Source organism: Mesoplodon mirus (genome assembly GCF_964341445.2).
Source record: "Mesoplodon mirus genome assembly, chromosome: 15".
NCBI lineage: Eukaryota > Metazoa > Chordata > Mammalia > Artiodactyla > Ziphiidae > Mesoplodon > Mesoplodon mirus.
The window spans coordinates 72,159,079-72,175,496 of NC_138991.1; the positions used below are offsets into that span (position 1 = coordinate 72,159,079).

General features: G+C 45.6%; 1 protein-coding gene across 1 annotated transcript; it reads left to right on the forward strand.

Annotated features, from left to right (window-relative positions):
* The first annotated feature begins 6,223 nt into the window (after nt 1–6,223).
* On the forward strand, nt 6,224–15,904 carry BMP2 (bone morphogenetic protein 2). The gene is made up of 3 exons (XM_082645699.1): nt 6,224–6,349; nt 7,484–7,833; nt 15,023–15,904. Exons 2-3 carry the CDS (start codon nt 7,491–7,493, stop codon nt 15,865–15,867), a joined length of 1,188 nt encoding a protein of 395 aa, XP_082501825.1. The 5' UTR covers nt 6,224–6,349; nt 7,484–7,490; the 3' UTR covers nt 15,868–15,904.
* The last annotated feature ends 514 nt before the right edge of the window (nt 15,905–16,418 follow it).

The following is a 16,418-nucleotide window of genomic DNA, read 5'->3' on the forward strand; positions in this document are numbered from 1 at the left end:
AAAAAAATTAAAAAAAAAGTAGAAAGCATCTAGTACATGAAACTCAGTAACTAAAGGTGTTGGTGGAAATTCTGCTGCTGCTAATGCTTTCATTCATAAAGACACCTACTGATCCTACTGAAATTTTACACACCCTGAATTTTTCTCTCAAGTTCTCTCACGTCTATGAATTTAGTGAGTCCACTTTTCAGAAATGAGATTGCTCTCCATTAAACCTATAGAAATTGTTTCTCACTTCTCTTATTAAAGTTCTTACTTCATATGTCTTATATTCATTTACCTGCAAACATGTCCCATTGTTAGAGGAAACACTGACTGAAACTGCCCACCCTGGCCAGGCACCACAGTAACCATTTTCACGAGTTATTTTACAATAGGAGGTCCTGGTAAGGAACCGGGAGCTAATAAGCCACCACAACCTGGAAGAATTCAGCAAAGGTCAAAAGGAGACACAAGTCCATATGTCCTACCAACCTCCTGTGTTAATTTTATTATGAAGAGTCAAAGATAATATTTCTCATTAGTATCCTCGCCGGAATCCATGTTGGCTGAGCCATGCATGCGTCACCAGGAAGGACCCTGAGTCAGAACAACTGACAAGAGACAACCCAGAAGCTAATCTCATCGCCATAAAACCCAAGACTGCAAACCACATGGCAGAGCAGTCCTCCTGGTTTCACTTCCCCTGCTGCTCTCCGCCCCCCAGGCGCCCCTTCCCAATAAAGTCTCTTGCTTTGTCAGCACAAGTGTCTCCTTGGACAATTCATTTCAGAGTGTTAGACAAGATCCCACTCTCGGGCCCTGGAAGGGGTCCCCCTTCCTGCAACACCATCTCTTCTGCTGAATTCTACATGCATTATGGGCAGAGATTTTGTATCTTTGTATCTCCTGGGCCCGAAGTGGACAGTGCCATGGCCATAATGGCTGCTCAAGAATATTTGCAGACTGGATATGTAAAGAGAAATATTATCATTGACTCTTCACAATATAATTAACACAGATTTTAATATCATTGACAAGATATGCAAACATATTGATATGAATACAATAAAATAATATTTAATGGATATCTAAAACAACATATTAGGAAGCTTATAATTATTTTTCAGAAGCGTGTGCTCATTTAACATTGAGTTTTGCTGTCTACCAAGTACAAAAGAAAATAACATGAAACAAAGTGAATCTTCCAAGAGCCACTGATGTTAATTTGCATGTGTGTAGTAATTCAAATTGGGCAAATTTTGTTGTCTTGACACATGTCTTCTCACTTATTTTTCACTACAGCTCTGTGAGGAGATAAGCAGTTAATCTCTACATATTATTCATGAGGGAGCTGAGACTATCAGAATTTGTTATTGGCTTAATCAACCTCAGTGGTAAACTTTCTGATGAAACACCCACTGCTAGGCAACATGATAAAAGCTGTTAGAAAAGAAAAAGAAGAAGAAAAGCATACGAAGTCTGTCTCAAAATCAGGCCATAATATTTCAGGCAGAAGGCCAAGAACTACATTTAAAGATACATAGGGTAAGTAGCAGTCAAAACCTTGTGTTTGCATGGCATTTTTTACTTCTCCAAGTCCACACATGCTAAGCATTTGAACTTTATCATGCCATCTGAGGCAGGTAGAACATATCTATTTACCCCGATGGCCATTTTAAATTCAGCGATCCATAACCAAACCAGAATTAGAATGTAAGTCACCCAACTATGTCTTGGGCCATAAGCAACGTGTGTATAGAGCACCTACTATGTGTATCCTACAATACAATACAATCTAGTTAAATGCATAAAATTTATTGTCTCTTAATTTTTAAGGAGTAGTCAGTCTTTGCCTGAAAGGAATAACCCAGACTCAGAATACAAGGCCTACTAGTTGGCAAATAAGTGACTTTACCACACCCATCCTTCCACCACATCCAATTATACATCACATAGGTAAAAGTTTGATTGACCACATGCTGCTCTTTGCTGTGACTCCTGGTTCCTGTGAAAGAACCTCATCCAGGTGAAGTAAGTGGAATTGCTGTTAAGTGTCACACTAGTTCCAAGGTGACAGGTATGCTACCAAGCCTAGAGGTTTCCCTGAGGAGTTGCTGCAGGTTTCAGTGGAATAACAATTACAAGGTAGATGGATCACTTCATGCCTGCTGTGAACTTTACAATATGTGAGAGTCATTATTTTAATGTTAATTTGCATAATGGTAGGTCTGAAAGAACAATGGTGAATGCTAATAGCTGCAGGATGCAATAAAATTAAACATCACCTGGGCTGAACTGCTAAAGGAAAAGTTGCCAGAGTATGACTGTTCAAGCACTTAATTTCATCCCAGGTCATGTCTACATTCAATCAAATGCGATTTCTGGTATCTCTTTGAAAAACTGGCAATAAGTGACTGGAAGGGAATAGCAGCAACCTCCTTTATATAGAATCCTAACCTAGTAGGCTTTGCTGTTTGTTTGTTCTTTTTTTTTTGCAATACGCGGGCCTCTCACTGCTGTGGCCTCTCCCGTTGCGGAGCACACACTCCGGATGCACGGGCTCAGCGGCCATGGCTTACGGGCCCAGCCGCTCTGCGGCATGTGGGATCTTCCCGGACCAGGGCACGAACCCGTGTCTCCTGCATCGGCAGGCGGACTCTCAGCCACTGCGCCACCAGGGAAGCCTGGCTTTGCTTTTTACGTAACTTGTGTGTCCCCTCTGAGGAAGCTGAATTTGCAACTACCATCACCTTCCCCAAATGACCCCTGACCCCAACTCTCACCACTCCCCACATCTGGCACATACACTAAATTTGATACACCCAGAAAGAATGACTCTCACCTTATGGGCTGAAAAACTTGCAATAAACCTTTGAAGAAGGTAGCATGGACCATGGCTAGCAGCAAGTGATATTTTCAAGGGAAATAGACACTGTCACCTCAAAGTAATAACCCTGCATTCTGAGCTGTAGGTGGCTGTGCACAAAGAGAATAAAATGAGGTCATCTCCATTTAGATTTATTGTTTCAAACTCTTCCTAATGTCTAGAAAATGGGTAGGTTCGATCATCCTGTACTTCGCACCCCAAATCTGTCTTTAGAGATTATTTATTTACTTACATATTTACTTCTTTATTTATTGACTTCTTTCTCCCAAGCGTCCAAACTCATTTCCACCACAAGAGGGCAGCCATCTCTAAAAAACAGCCAGAGAGCCTGGATCTTAAGAGAAATAGGGCCAACATTTAGGAAGTTGTGCTTGGGCAGGGCATTCAGCAGCCCCTGGGTAATCACATATCACACACAAGAGGTTCTGTGATGGGCAACACTGAAATGGGATAGAGTGTCCAGAAGTGCCAATTTTCCCTCCAATTCTTGATGATCAAAGATTATTTCACAGACTGACAAGGCTCCCAAGTTATGAAGGCCTGCAGCTGTGAGACATCCTTGATGTCAACACCAAAGATTTATTTTTCATCCTTACTTGAGGCACATTCAATAGCTGTCAGCTTTCTCCTCCTCTTTAAAAGCTACACACTGATTTAGGTTTCATATAAGTTTTGTTTTGTTTTTTAAATCTCACTGATGACAGAAACTATTGTTAACTCCTCAATTAAACTTGATAGGGAAGGAAATTGTTTCAGAAGCACAATAAACACTTTCTGACTTAAAGTGTCTGTGAAGAGAATATGTTCGCTTGCCAACTTGTTTGGTGTCCAATGATTCAGAGTGGCAAACAGCTTCCATAGTGCATTTTCAGGGAAAAATAGTACCATGTTCCTGAATATTTTGTCCCCCCTCCCCCCCATTTATTTTCCTAGTAGGCAGGCTTCCTCATAAATACCTTATTTGACCTTTATACTTGCAGAAACAGCGAGTGCCTAATTCCCCTCTGTGAGTTACTAATCCGATTTACGTGAGCGGAACCTAGAATTATTTTAGCTTTCCGACTGAAAAAATAATACACATGGATAATAGATTGTTATGAGTTCCTGCTTCAGGCTTTTTCTCTTTCTGCTCTGCAGGCTGAAGGTTCTGTGCAAGAGAACTTGATTTTGCCCATCTGGCCTTTTCCAAAAATTTTCTCCCTTTGGGTAAACTTGTTGAACTGTGCATGGGGGATCCTGGAATCCTGGAAAGGATTGAAAGCCTTAACCTTGAAATTTGTGGTGCAGCAGATTTGGGGACTCTCTCAGGACTCTGAGGAAGACAAGTCACTTGACCACATGTCACAGATCAGCTGCTGGGGACTGGTGTAAGTGGGTGAGGCAGAAGGTTCTAAGGTCTCAGACCAGAATTGTCCTCTCTGCTTGGCTCACACTGTGCGTTAGTTTACCTTCCTCTGAGTTGCCTCTGAGCTGGGCAAGATAAATATCACAAGGCATGAAGTGATTGCACCGCAAGAAAAAATAAAATCCCTCTCATCCTCTCTTCTCTCTCTCTCTCTCTCTCTCTCACACACACACACACAGAGGCCACGATGCGCATGTCACGTATAGGACATCCATTTCACATAGACATATGTTTACAGAAATGTGCGCTTTCCTTAGCACATATTTACATATATGGATATATTTAGAGACATACACGTGTATATTTGTGTATTACATATATACTTTTTGGAGTAATAGTGCACATTTATATAAATAAATTTGCATATGTAAATAAATATATCTGTGTTAAAGTTTAAGTAACACCCAATATCCAATCTCTAGTTTTCTTTTAATTCTCCTCCCACCCCGGGGAAACACAGAAGTGTGTACCCCAAGCCTATGCCAAGATGCCTTGTAACTTGGTTGAGTTCTTCTTTTAATCGACTACTATTGAACATCTTCAAACTGAAAGTTGAATAACGGGCCGGGAGGGGAAATAAGGCCCGACCCAGCATTCGTCCGCGATTTCGCTCCCGGAGCCCCAGCCAGGGGCCGCCGCTCCGACGGATCTCCCCTCTGAGGGCAGGGGCTGGAGGCGCGAGCGCCCCTTCTGCGGCCGCGAGTCCCCGCCCTCGGCCCCACCCCGTCGCGGCTGCCCCGGCGCGCCGTCCACACCCCTGCGCGCTGCTCCCGCCCGCTCGGGGATCCCCGGCGAGCCGCGCCACCGAGGGGGAGGTGTTCGGCCTGGGCCGGGAGGGAGACGGCAGGCGGCGTTCCCTTTAAAAGCCGCGAGCGCCGCGCCACGGCGCCGCCGTCGCCGCCGGAGTCCTCGCCCAGCCGCGCCGCGCTGCGCCCGGCTCGCGCTGCGCCCGCCGCTCCGCTTCCCACACCCGGCCGGGGATTGGCAGCCGCCGCCGGACATCGGCCGCCACAGGCTTCGCCGCCCACCCGGACGACCTCGGCGCGAGCGCCTCGCGGATTACTGCGGGCTCCGAGGCACCCGCGCCCGCAGACCCTGCGCGGGTTGTAGCACCCGGCCGTGCGCGCCGCTGCGCCGTGGCCTCGGCTGCCCGGGCCGCGCCGGAGCCGAAGACCGGCGTGCAGAGCGCCGGGGAGCCGGGAGCCGAGCCCGAGCGCCGCGATGCCGATCACCTCCCGCCGGAGCTCGGGGGCCTGGGACGTGCCGGCCGAGGTGTGATCGTACTCCAGGCTGGCCACAAAGGGCACAGCGGCTTGGCCCGGGGGCGAGGAGAGCGAGGGGAGAGCGCGGCCACCCGCTTCGGCGGCCCGAGACTCGGCTCGACTCGCTGGAGAATGCGCCCGAGGACGCCGGAGCGCCGGAGCCGAGGTGGTTTCAACTGGCTAGCGCTAATGGGGGTGCGCTGGAGGAAGGCAGAGTGATGCGGGGGGGCAACTCGCCCGGCACCGAGATCGCCGCTGCGCCCTTCCCTGGACCCGGCGTCTCCCAGGATGGCTGGCCCGAGCCATGGGCCCCGGCGGAGCTAGCGCCGAGCGCCCGACCCTCGCCCCCACAGTCCCGGAGCCAGCCCCCCGCGGGGCCACGCGTCCCGCGGGCTCTGGTTCCTAAGGACGACGACAGCACCAGCTTTTCCTTTCTCCCTTCCCTTCCCTGCTCCGCACTCCTCCCCCTGATCGCTGTTGTTGTGTGTCAGCACTTGGCTGGAGACTTCTTGAACTTGCAGGGAGAGTAACTTGCGTTTCCCACTTCGCGCCGGTGCCTCTGCCCCAGCGGACCCAGCCTCGCCGCCTGCGAACCCCGCCGCTCCTCCACTCCACCGCTGGGCCCGACCCGAGACGCCTTTCCCTGCGTGCAGAGAGAGACTGCCCGGCCGGCACCCGGGAGGAGAAGGAGGAGGCGAAGGAAGGGAACCCGCTCCCTGCGCCAGGTCCTTCAGCCAGAGCTTTTTCCATGTGGAGGCTCTTTCAATGGACGTGTCCCCGCGTGCTTCTTAGACGGTCTGCGGTCTCCTAAAGGTAGACAACGTGGGCCGAGACCGGGGCTGTGGGTGGGCGCGGGGCCCCGGAGGATGAGCCCCTCCCGGGGCCAGGTTGGGCCGGACGTAAACAGAGCAGGTCCACGTGCAGCCGAGCTCCTGCGGGGATGCCCCCATCCTACCGCCGCCGGGCGACCGTCGGCTTTTGCACTCCCGGCTCGCACTCTTCCGCCCCTCCTCCTTCCCTTCTTTTCGGCATTTTATTAGGGCTGTTAACACTTAGATGGTTTTTTTTTTAAGTCAAAGAAATCCCTTGGAGAGGGTGGTCCCTGGATTTCACCCGTTAGATGCCAACCTGTACGCCTTGCCGTGGCGATCCCTTCTGTTTCAAGTTTCTCCGGGAGAACTGCTCTCTGTACTCAGAGCTGCGTCCCATTTGTGAAAATATTAGAAGTTGGGATTCTCCCTGTTTGTTTCCAGGAATGCGAGGGGGCAGTTCTCTCGTGCCACCTTGTGCTGACACGGGAATTAATAGATATTAGCCATCTACGTAATCCTATGAAGATACCTGCGTATCTTGACTGCATTGGGGGGAGGGGGTTCGGAGATGGAGTGGGCTGCCCTGACACCTCTGAGGTTAGAGGCGTAGGCCACAGGTTGCAAGTGACTTCGGAAGTTGTGCCCTTGAGTTTACTAGCTCTGGAAGTTATAGACCGTGTGTGTGTATCAGGAAGTTCTATACAGTGCCTCTAAGGAAGTCACATGCACCATTTGTGTTTATATGCAAGCGAGCGCTGTGTGATTGGGTTAGTTTAGGGGACGGAGGGGTGTGAGACCAAACGGTGGTTTCCCCAGGTTCCCTGCACAGGCTGTCAGCGTGTCACAGAAAGAAAAGGTGACAGTCACTGACGCGGGGTGGGGTCGGGGCAAATCTTGTCAGACGGATTGAGAATGGAATGGGAGGGGGAAATCCATCTGGCTCAGGAATTAGGGGTCTTCCATTCTCCCAAACGTTTGAGCTTCAGCTCCTCTGAAGTGTCTCCGCGAGTGTTGTCAGCCGGGTGGGCACCCTGGAGGAGGAAGCAAGGGGACCGAGCGGGAGCCGGGACCGCGGGGGCGGAAAGGGGGAGGGCTGGGCGGAGAACTCCGTGACTCACGTCGGCCCTGTCCTCAGGTCGACCATGGTGGCCGGGACCCGCTGTCTTCTAGCGTTGCTGCTTCCCCAGGTCCTCCTGGGCGTTGCGGCCGGCCTCATTCCCGAGCTGGGCCGGAGGAAGTTCGCGGTGTCTGCTGGCCGGTCTTCGTCCCAGCCCTCGGACGACGTCCTGAGTGAGTTCGAGTTGCGGCTGCTTAGCATGTTCGGCCTGAAGCAGAGACCCACCCCCAGCAGGGGTGCCGTGGTGCCCCCCTACATGCTGGACCTGTACCGCCGGCACTCGGGCCAGCCTGGCGCGCCCGCCCCGGACCACCGGCTGGAGAGGGCAGCCAGCCTCGCCAACACCGTGCGCAGCTTCCACCACGAAGGTGAGGCTTGGAGCCGGGGCGCGGGGGGCGGAGACGGGGGCGGGGAGTCGTCCAGCCAAGCGCCCCACAGTGGGCAGACAGCAGGCGTCCCTGGAAGGGCAGCTTGGCCGGGGCGCTGCAGACGTTTCCATGTTTGCCTCTGTAAGAACCTTTACGAACCTGGCATTCACTCACTGCCTGTGTGGCGGGAGAGCCAGGGATTCCCCTTTGGTAAATCTGCACCCTTTTCCTGGCTTGCAGCCAGAAGAGCGACTCCTCCTCCAGGAGCTGGAGAGAAATCAAGTGATGGGGAAGACGAGGGCAAAAGGCTTGCCCCTAGTCATCTAAACGTGCAAGAATTCCATAGGAGAAGAATGAGAAGGAGGGGGGCAGATTGGGATCTCTTTAGGTCTGTTTGGAAGCCTTTGCTCTATAAATCTGCTTCTCTTGCTTAAGCCGGGGTTTCAAGCATGACAGAGCCAAGGGCAGAATTTTCAGAGATAGTATTGAAAAATCAAAGCCCAGGGCTCCAATGTCTTTCTAATTTACAGTAGATCTGGACCTGGTTTGGAAGATTTCAAATCCCTATCTAATCCTCGTGGGAGATCAATTCCACAGTCAATCTTATTGTTTCCACAATGACTTTCTTGTCTTGTGCTTAAATCTGAGATGAACTCCGGAGTAGAGACAAGGCTAGCCTTCAGATAAAAGCTTTTGCAGCAACTGCCTGGTTTCCTTCATGTGCACTGAAATGTGTTTTTTTTTTCTTTTATGATACTGGATGTGATTCTTTTAAGGTAGGATACTCATGCTTGTTTCATCAGAAAGGCATTTAGTGGATTTGAAATGTCTTAGAGCAGCTAGTGAGATCTGTTGTACCCAAGTTCTTAGGGCAATTGGTCAAAAATATTTTCCACTTCAATTCTTTTTCTACACTTTTAAATGCTCCTTTGGCTTAACACATTCTAAATGAGCCCAGGTTCGTTCAAGTTCTAGAGAATGGTCCAAAGTTGTATATCACAGAGCAGCCACTTGTAGGATATCAGGGAACTGGGATATTATTCCGGTTTTCTTGCCTTGCCTTGCTTAGGTGGTCAATTTCAAGTGGAAATCTACCCTCTGATATAAACAAATCAGTAGTGTCACAGCCAGGCATTTTCTGCCAGTGTGAAGGAGAACTTATACTTGTGAGAACAGCAGTCAATAGTGGGAAGGGGTCCTAAAGGCCAGTCACATAACAAAAGGGACTTCATTAAGGCAGCTATACATAATGAAGGGGACATGAATTGAAAAATCAATTCATTTTTCAGCACATTTCTAAGTGAGGTGCTCTCTGCTAACAGAAATCATATTTGAAAGGAAATAAGATCTCATTTTACTCCTTCAGGATTCATCCACTGAAAGCAGGAGTTGTCTGTTGTCATGCAGAAATGTTCTTGTTTTGTACATTCTGTCATCACCACCTTGGGGAGATTATAGATCCAGATCATCATTCCCAGCTGCTGCTGATTAGAACTGTTTTTCTGGATAGAAAAGTAATAAGAATTGCTATTTCAGCCACCTCTCCTGGAGATATAGCATGGAAACCATTCTGAACTTTATTTTTAAGGCCAAGAAGGCATTGTGTGTGTCTCTTAGAACTTTAAAGGAAGATAGATCATTTAAGGCATTTGACACCTCAAAGCGTTCAGTTGTATGAGGATTCCATCAGTGAAGTCTGCATATTTCTCCTTCCTCTGGAAGTGGCTCGACCAAAACTAAACAGGCTAGAATTTATCGGAGTGTATGATTCTAACTTAAATAGCATGCTTGAGTTTATAAGTCAGAATTTATGTCTTTAAATGTGTAAATGTTATGCACCAAATAGTGCAGAAGTTACCAACTTGCTTAAAATCAACTTGCAATAACTTCAGATCTTTATGCAATTAGATAATAAAAAAAAGCTATGTAATGTTTGCCCCAAGTTTCAACAAACCCATTCCTTTTCTTCTTAAGACTAGCCTATAATCACTAAGCTACAAATTGCCCTTTTTTGAAGACCGTTTCATTTTTACGTAAACCAGAATTTGGTTTTTGTAAATATTCTTGTTTATAAAACATCCATGCATGGCACTAAAAAATCTTTTAATAAACCATGTAATTAAGGCTGCAGGTTTAAGAGCAGAATTTGGTTCCTAGAGCCTTTGTGGATGTTTGTTTGGTAAAGGACCAAAGGACCTGATTACAAGAATTACCTGTTGGTTTTATTTGCGGGTGGCATCTGGGTGATTTGGCGAAATACAAGACAAGAACTATCATGATGGCATTCTTTCAACCGATGTGTGAAGATAATGGGTCCACATCATAGGTGATCTGACACAGAAATGATCAGTTGTCATTTCTCCTATTAAGCTTTGTCTAGTCCTTTCTCCAGTGGCTTTTATTCGGGAGAGCCCAAGCGCTGGAAAAATTTTCTTTTTTCAAAGTTGTTAAAAAGTGCTTCGGAACTGCCACTGAGGATAGAAAAATCACTTCTTCAACTGGAAACAGTGTTTTGTGTTTTGCTTGTAGTTAAAAACACGTTGAAATTGGTTGACTTGATTGGCCTTGCAAAAAATCCTCATTCTTTTCTCTCAGATTGGAATATGGAAGGACCACGTGCTTGCTCTCCAGACTCTGAAGGACACAGTTCTCTTTTTGCCCAAAATAACTGAATTATTTGCCTCTATGCCTGAAGCTTTGAAATAGAGATTAACCCTATTCCCACAAATGTAGTTTTCTTAAAAATATCCATTTAAAAGGAGAGTTCAAGAAACAACCACTGCTCTGTGATGGAGCACTGGTATCACAAATTCCCAGTGCAACCAAAGGATTTGGACACATACACCCCCCCAAACCAGTGCTCACTTGGGGTGCTTCCCTAGTGTCCCCCAGGTATTTCATTGTCATTGTGAAAGGCCCCCTTTAGGAAGAACAGGCGTTCTATTTGGAAATGCTCATAGAGATTGAGACTTTGGTGCCCAGAGATAGTTCTTGCACTTAGGTTTTCCATTTTGCCTCTTTTTTAGTGGTTCCTTTCTGTTCCCCCTTGATCCCTCCTCATTGAGCTATTTTGTCTTTTTAAGACTTGCCCTTTGTGTATTTCACCAAATAAGTAGCAACGAGAGGGCCCTGGATCATTCCAAAGGTGTTGGAGGCAAGAGAGTGGGAAGAGGCCAAATCGGGGTTGGTGACCACGACCATGCTCTTTCTTTTACCTGCCATCTCCTTTGTTGTCTTTGTTTTTTTAACTGATTCATTTTAACCTTTTGTATTTTATTGGGTTTTTTTTTCTCCTTGATACATCAATTCTCTAACCATTATTTTATATTTTGGAAAATTTTATTTATTATTCTCCACTACTTTCATTTTATTTCAGGGCAGTGATTTCCAACCTTACTGATTTACTAGAACATTCCCAGGTTTTTATTGTTGTTTTCTTAATGGACATTTTTTGTCTAAAGAGTGTTACAAAATTCTCAAAATGTAATGACAACTCACTTTTTGCTAAAACTCATCAAAACTTGTCCTCGTCATACTGTAGGACAAAGAGGCAGTCACAAAATATCAGTGGTTCCACACAAGCTCTGTATGTTCTAGTGGCCCCTGCCACTTTACTTTTCTGCTTTACTTTTCTGTTCTGTCTGCTTCTTCCACCATTTCTATCCCTTTAACTGAGACAGAACTTGCCCTATGGTTATCACTGTGTTAAATATAAATCTGCCTCTAATGGTTTTGACTTTTGCTTGAGTTTTTGACTCCTCCCCTATGTGAGATGGTGCCGTCTAGTGGCCAGAAACTTGGGAGCTGCAGTAGACTCAAGTTCATAGCTATGTTCTTAGTTTACTAGCTCTGTGACCTTAGGAAAGTCACATAACATCTCTGAGCTCCAGCTATTTCATTTACAAAATGGAGCTAGTAACAGTTCCTCTCTAACTGATTTGTCATAAGGTAATTCATATAAAGTTCTTAGTGCCAGACCTGGCACAAACAACCATTCAGCATACTTGCTGTCATTATCGTGATGACTTATTTCTTTATGTCCTATTCTCCCCTGGTCTAGGGAAGAGGAGGCCAAAGTGGACCTAGGCTAGCTGAGGGAATTCAGTCTCATCTTTTCGAATGTAGATGAATAATTGACAGTGTAGATGATTAAGTTAGAAATTCACTTTTTGGAGGAGAGGTCAAATGTCATTGTTGCCTTATTTTTCTTTACTTTCCCACATTTTTGAAGCCATAGCTCCATCTATTTGGATAAGAACTTAGAGGTTCAAGAACCCATGTCTAAAATAGGTTGGAATCCTCAGATCCCTTGGAAAGTGCAGCTTATTCAATAAGGGTTATTTACAGAGAATTAATAATTGTATATACCTCTAGAAAAGCATACATTACCTGCTTAGGTAAATGCTCCATATTTTCAGAATCCCTAGGCTGGATGTGGTGATTTGCAGATTCTTTACTTCATTTCAAAAGATGCAGATTTTTTTCTGCCTTCTAGAAAAAATTCACGTTCCCTTGAAGATCAAAGGAGAGGGTAGTAGGTGCCCTAACCTTAGTCAGTTGTTTTCCTGGGTTTGGGGGTTCCTGTGACTTTCTGACTTATCTCTGTGACCAGAGTCTGCAGTCAGGGGTCTTGTCATGGAGGCCTGTGTATTAAGGAGGGATAGTGGTCCTTCAGGGATTAGGCTGACTGAGATGAAACTGCAAAGTTGGAGAGGGATCTTCACATTACTTGTGAATGTTTAATAGTGTAATTTTTTCCTTTGCTAAGTGATTATCCTTTTGGCCACTTACCTCCAATGAGATTTTGAAGCACATGAAACTGCTTTTTCATAGGTTAAATCCAGTTGAATGGTGGTATTTTTATATAATTCAGTCTCATATTAGTCTTTTGGAGGGTTATTGTTCTATTTAATGCCCCTTTTATACCCATCCTCTTTAGTTCATTTGCTTGTCTCTCGTGCTTACCTGGGAGATTGTTCCTTCATCCTCCTCCTGGCTGTGTGTGTGTGTGTGTGTGTGTGTGTGTGTGTGTGTGTGTATGTGTATGATTTCTCTGGGCACCTTTGTTAATACAGCTGTTCCCCAAAGGCCCTGGATAATGTGCCGTTCCTTCCTCTCCTTAAAAGAAGAGAGAGCGCTTTTAGGTGTGCTGGGATCAGCGAAGTCAGTTGCCCGGGTCCAGCCGTTGGCTTTGTGTCATTGTGTCTGATGGATGTGCTGATTTTTAGGTCACTCTTCTTTTCTCTGGTAACTGGTGGCTTCTCTGCTGAAAGAATGCCTTCAGGGGAAACATCAGAGGGCTCCTGAATTGCAGGGAGGAAAGGAAAGGAGGGGCTAAACACAACCCTTGATACTTGTCGGAGCCACAGAGGAGAGCTCTGGTTGATTGGTGGGAGGGTTATGTTAAAAATAGTGCCTGGCCCTAAGTACCATTAGCCAGCAGCGGGGTTTAGAGCGGCTCCCCAAAGGTATCCGTACGGGTGCGGGTTAGCAGCCTTGAGGGGACCGTGGGGGACTCCCTTCTTGGACTGATGGTCGCCCTGTCCAAGGAGAGGAGCTTTAGATCTTTCTGTTCCATCTGGCTGCTCACCCCTGGCCTCAAGTCTTACTCCTTGGCCAAGGCTAATGGTTCTTCTATTCATTTCTATATTATTTAACAAAAAGGCATTTTAAAATATGTTCCTGGGGCTTCCCTGGTGGTGCAGTGGTTGAGAGTCCGCCTGCCGAGGCAGGGGACATGGGTTCGTGCCCCGGTCTGGGAAGATCCCACATGCTGCGGAGCGGCTGGGCCCGTGAGCCATGGTCGCTGAGCCTGTGCGTCCAGAGCCTGTGCTCCGCAACGGGAGAGGCCACAACAGTGAGAGGCCCGCGTACTGCAAAAAAAAAAAAAAAAAAAAAAAGTTCCTGGCAATTTATACCTGCACGTGAAAAACGTTCTTTGAAACCTTGAGCCTCGAAGGGCAGTTCACCAGCTTCCAGCATTACCTAACCTGGGAGCTGCTAGACATGCTGCATCTCCGACCCTACCCCAGACTCACCCACTGAATCAGAATCTGCATTTGAAGAGTTAAGGTGTCCTATAGGTGTTGTGCACACAGGTTGAAGTTTGAGAAACGTCGCATTAAAGCATTCCTCCATAATTTGGTATAAACCACCCCTGTTGACCTTAGCTGGCAACAATGACTGTTGCTTTGATGATGAAGGTTTACACAGGTAGAACCTTTGAGTGAACGATCTGAAGTGATTATCCTCTGCTAAGGTGTCTAAATTTTGTGAACAATGAATAGCTGTTTGGTTCAGGAGAAATACAACCAGAAAAGTAATGAAAATATGGTTTCCTCTTATGGTGATGACACGGCCAAATAGATTTTGTTAGCACTTAGGCTGGATCCTGAATGAAGCAGGTAAAATTTGTTGACAGTGAAATAACAGGATGTGGTAAAGCTAGAAGAAAGTAAACCCAAATATCCCAAATTTTAGTGCTGTTTACTATCTATTTAATAATAATGTGCACCTTTGATGATTTGCAGACTGTACATTCAAGGTGCTATGTTATATTTTATTGTTTGCTCGACAAGCAGTACTCCTTAAAAATGCCTTTGTCTCTGGACTTTTGAGTAAAATAGTAGGGTGTACTTTGCAAAATGTCATCGTTGATGTTGAGTTTCAGAGTCTTTAATTAGGAAACTGAAATCTGTATATCGAGATTTGTAAATCATCTAAATTGCAGAGTAATGTTTTAGAATACTGCTTAAGGGATTGACATTAAAAGCCTTTTTCTTTTTAAGAAATGCAATAATTTCCTCAAATCCTCACTCATTAGACCTCTATTAACTATAGTGCTGACTTTTTTTTTTTTTTTGCCCTAAAGTCTGTGAATTCCAAAGAAATGCTTCACCATTTCCCCCATTATTATAGCCACCTGGAAGCAGTATTCACGTATTAGATTAAACACGTAACAGTGAATTGTGAAATTTTGTTTCATGGTGTGTATATCGACATAAATGTATAGAAAAGGGAGGATCATTTCTTTATCTAAAGGGGGAATTTTAACTTTCTGGCTGCAGATTTTTACATGTGTTAAATCAAACCCTGAAGTGATGTATATAAGTCCTTATATACAATCAAATTGTCATACTTCCCTTACTGAATGATTTTTCTTTTTTTCCACTTTTTTCCATTAAATTAGAATCTTTGGAAGAATTGCCAGAAATGAGTGGAAAAACAACCCGTAGATTCTTCTTTAATTTAACTTCTATCCCCACTGAGGAGTTTATCACCTCAGCAGAACTTCAGGTCTTTCGGGAACAGATGCAGGAAACTTTGGAAAACAATAGCAGTTTCCATCACCGAATTAATATTTATGAAATTATAAAACCTGCCACAGCCAACTCCAAGTTCCCCGTGACCAGACTTCTGGACACCAGGTTGGTGACTCAGAATGCCAGCAGGTGGGAGAGCTTTGATGTCACCCCTGCCGTGATGAGGTGGACAGCACAGGGGCTCGCCAACCATGGATTTGTGGTGGAGGTGGCCCACCCAGAGGACAGCCACGGGGTCTCCAAGAGGCACGTGCGGATTAGCAGGTCTTTGCACCAAGACGAGCACAGCTGGTCACAGAGAAGGCCCTTGCTGGTCACTTTTGGCCACGATGGGAAAGGACACCCTCTCCACCAAAGAGAAAAGCGTCAGGCGAAACACAAACAGCGGAAACGCCTCAAGTCCAGTTGTAAGAGACACCCTTTGTACGTGGACTTCAGTGACGTGGGGTGGAATGACTGGATCGTCGCCCCCCCGGGGTATCATGCCTTTTACTGCCATGGGGAGTGCCCTTTCCCCCTGGCCGATCACCTGAACTCCACGAACCACGCCATCGTCCAGACGCTGGTCAACTCAGTTAACTCTAAGATTCCCAAGGCATGCTGTGTCCCAACGGAACTCAGTGCCATCTCCATGCTGTACCTTGACGAGAATGAAAAGGTGGTATTAAAGAACTATCAGGACATGGTTGTCGAGGGTTGTGGGTGTCGTTAGCACAGCAAAATAAAATAAAATAAATATATATATATATATATATATATATATATATATATATTTTAGAAAAAAGCAAAAAAAAAAAATCAAGTTGACACTTTAATATTTCCCAATGAAGACTTTATTTATGGAATGGAATGGAGAAAAAAAAAACAGCTATTTTGAAAATATATTTATATCTACGAAAGGAAGTTGGGAAAACAAATATTTTAATCAGAGAATTATTCCTTAAAGATTTTAAAATGTATTTAGTTGTACATTTTATATGGGTTCAACCCCAGCACATGAAGTATAATGGTCAGATTTATTTTGTATTTATTTACTATTATAACCACTTTTTAGGAAAAATAGCTAATTTGTATTTATATGTAATCAAAAGAAGTATTGGGTTTGTACATAATTTTCCAAAAATTGTAGTTGTTTTCAGTCGTGTGTATTTAAGATGAAAAGTCTACATGGAAGGTTACTCTGGCAAAGTGCTTAGCACATTTGCTTTTTTTTTTGCAGTGCTACTGTTAAGGTCACAAGTTCATGTCCAGAAAAAAAAAAAA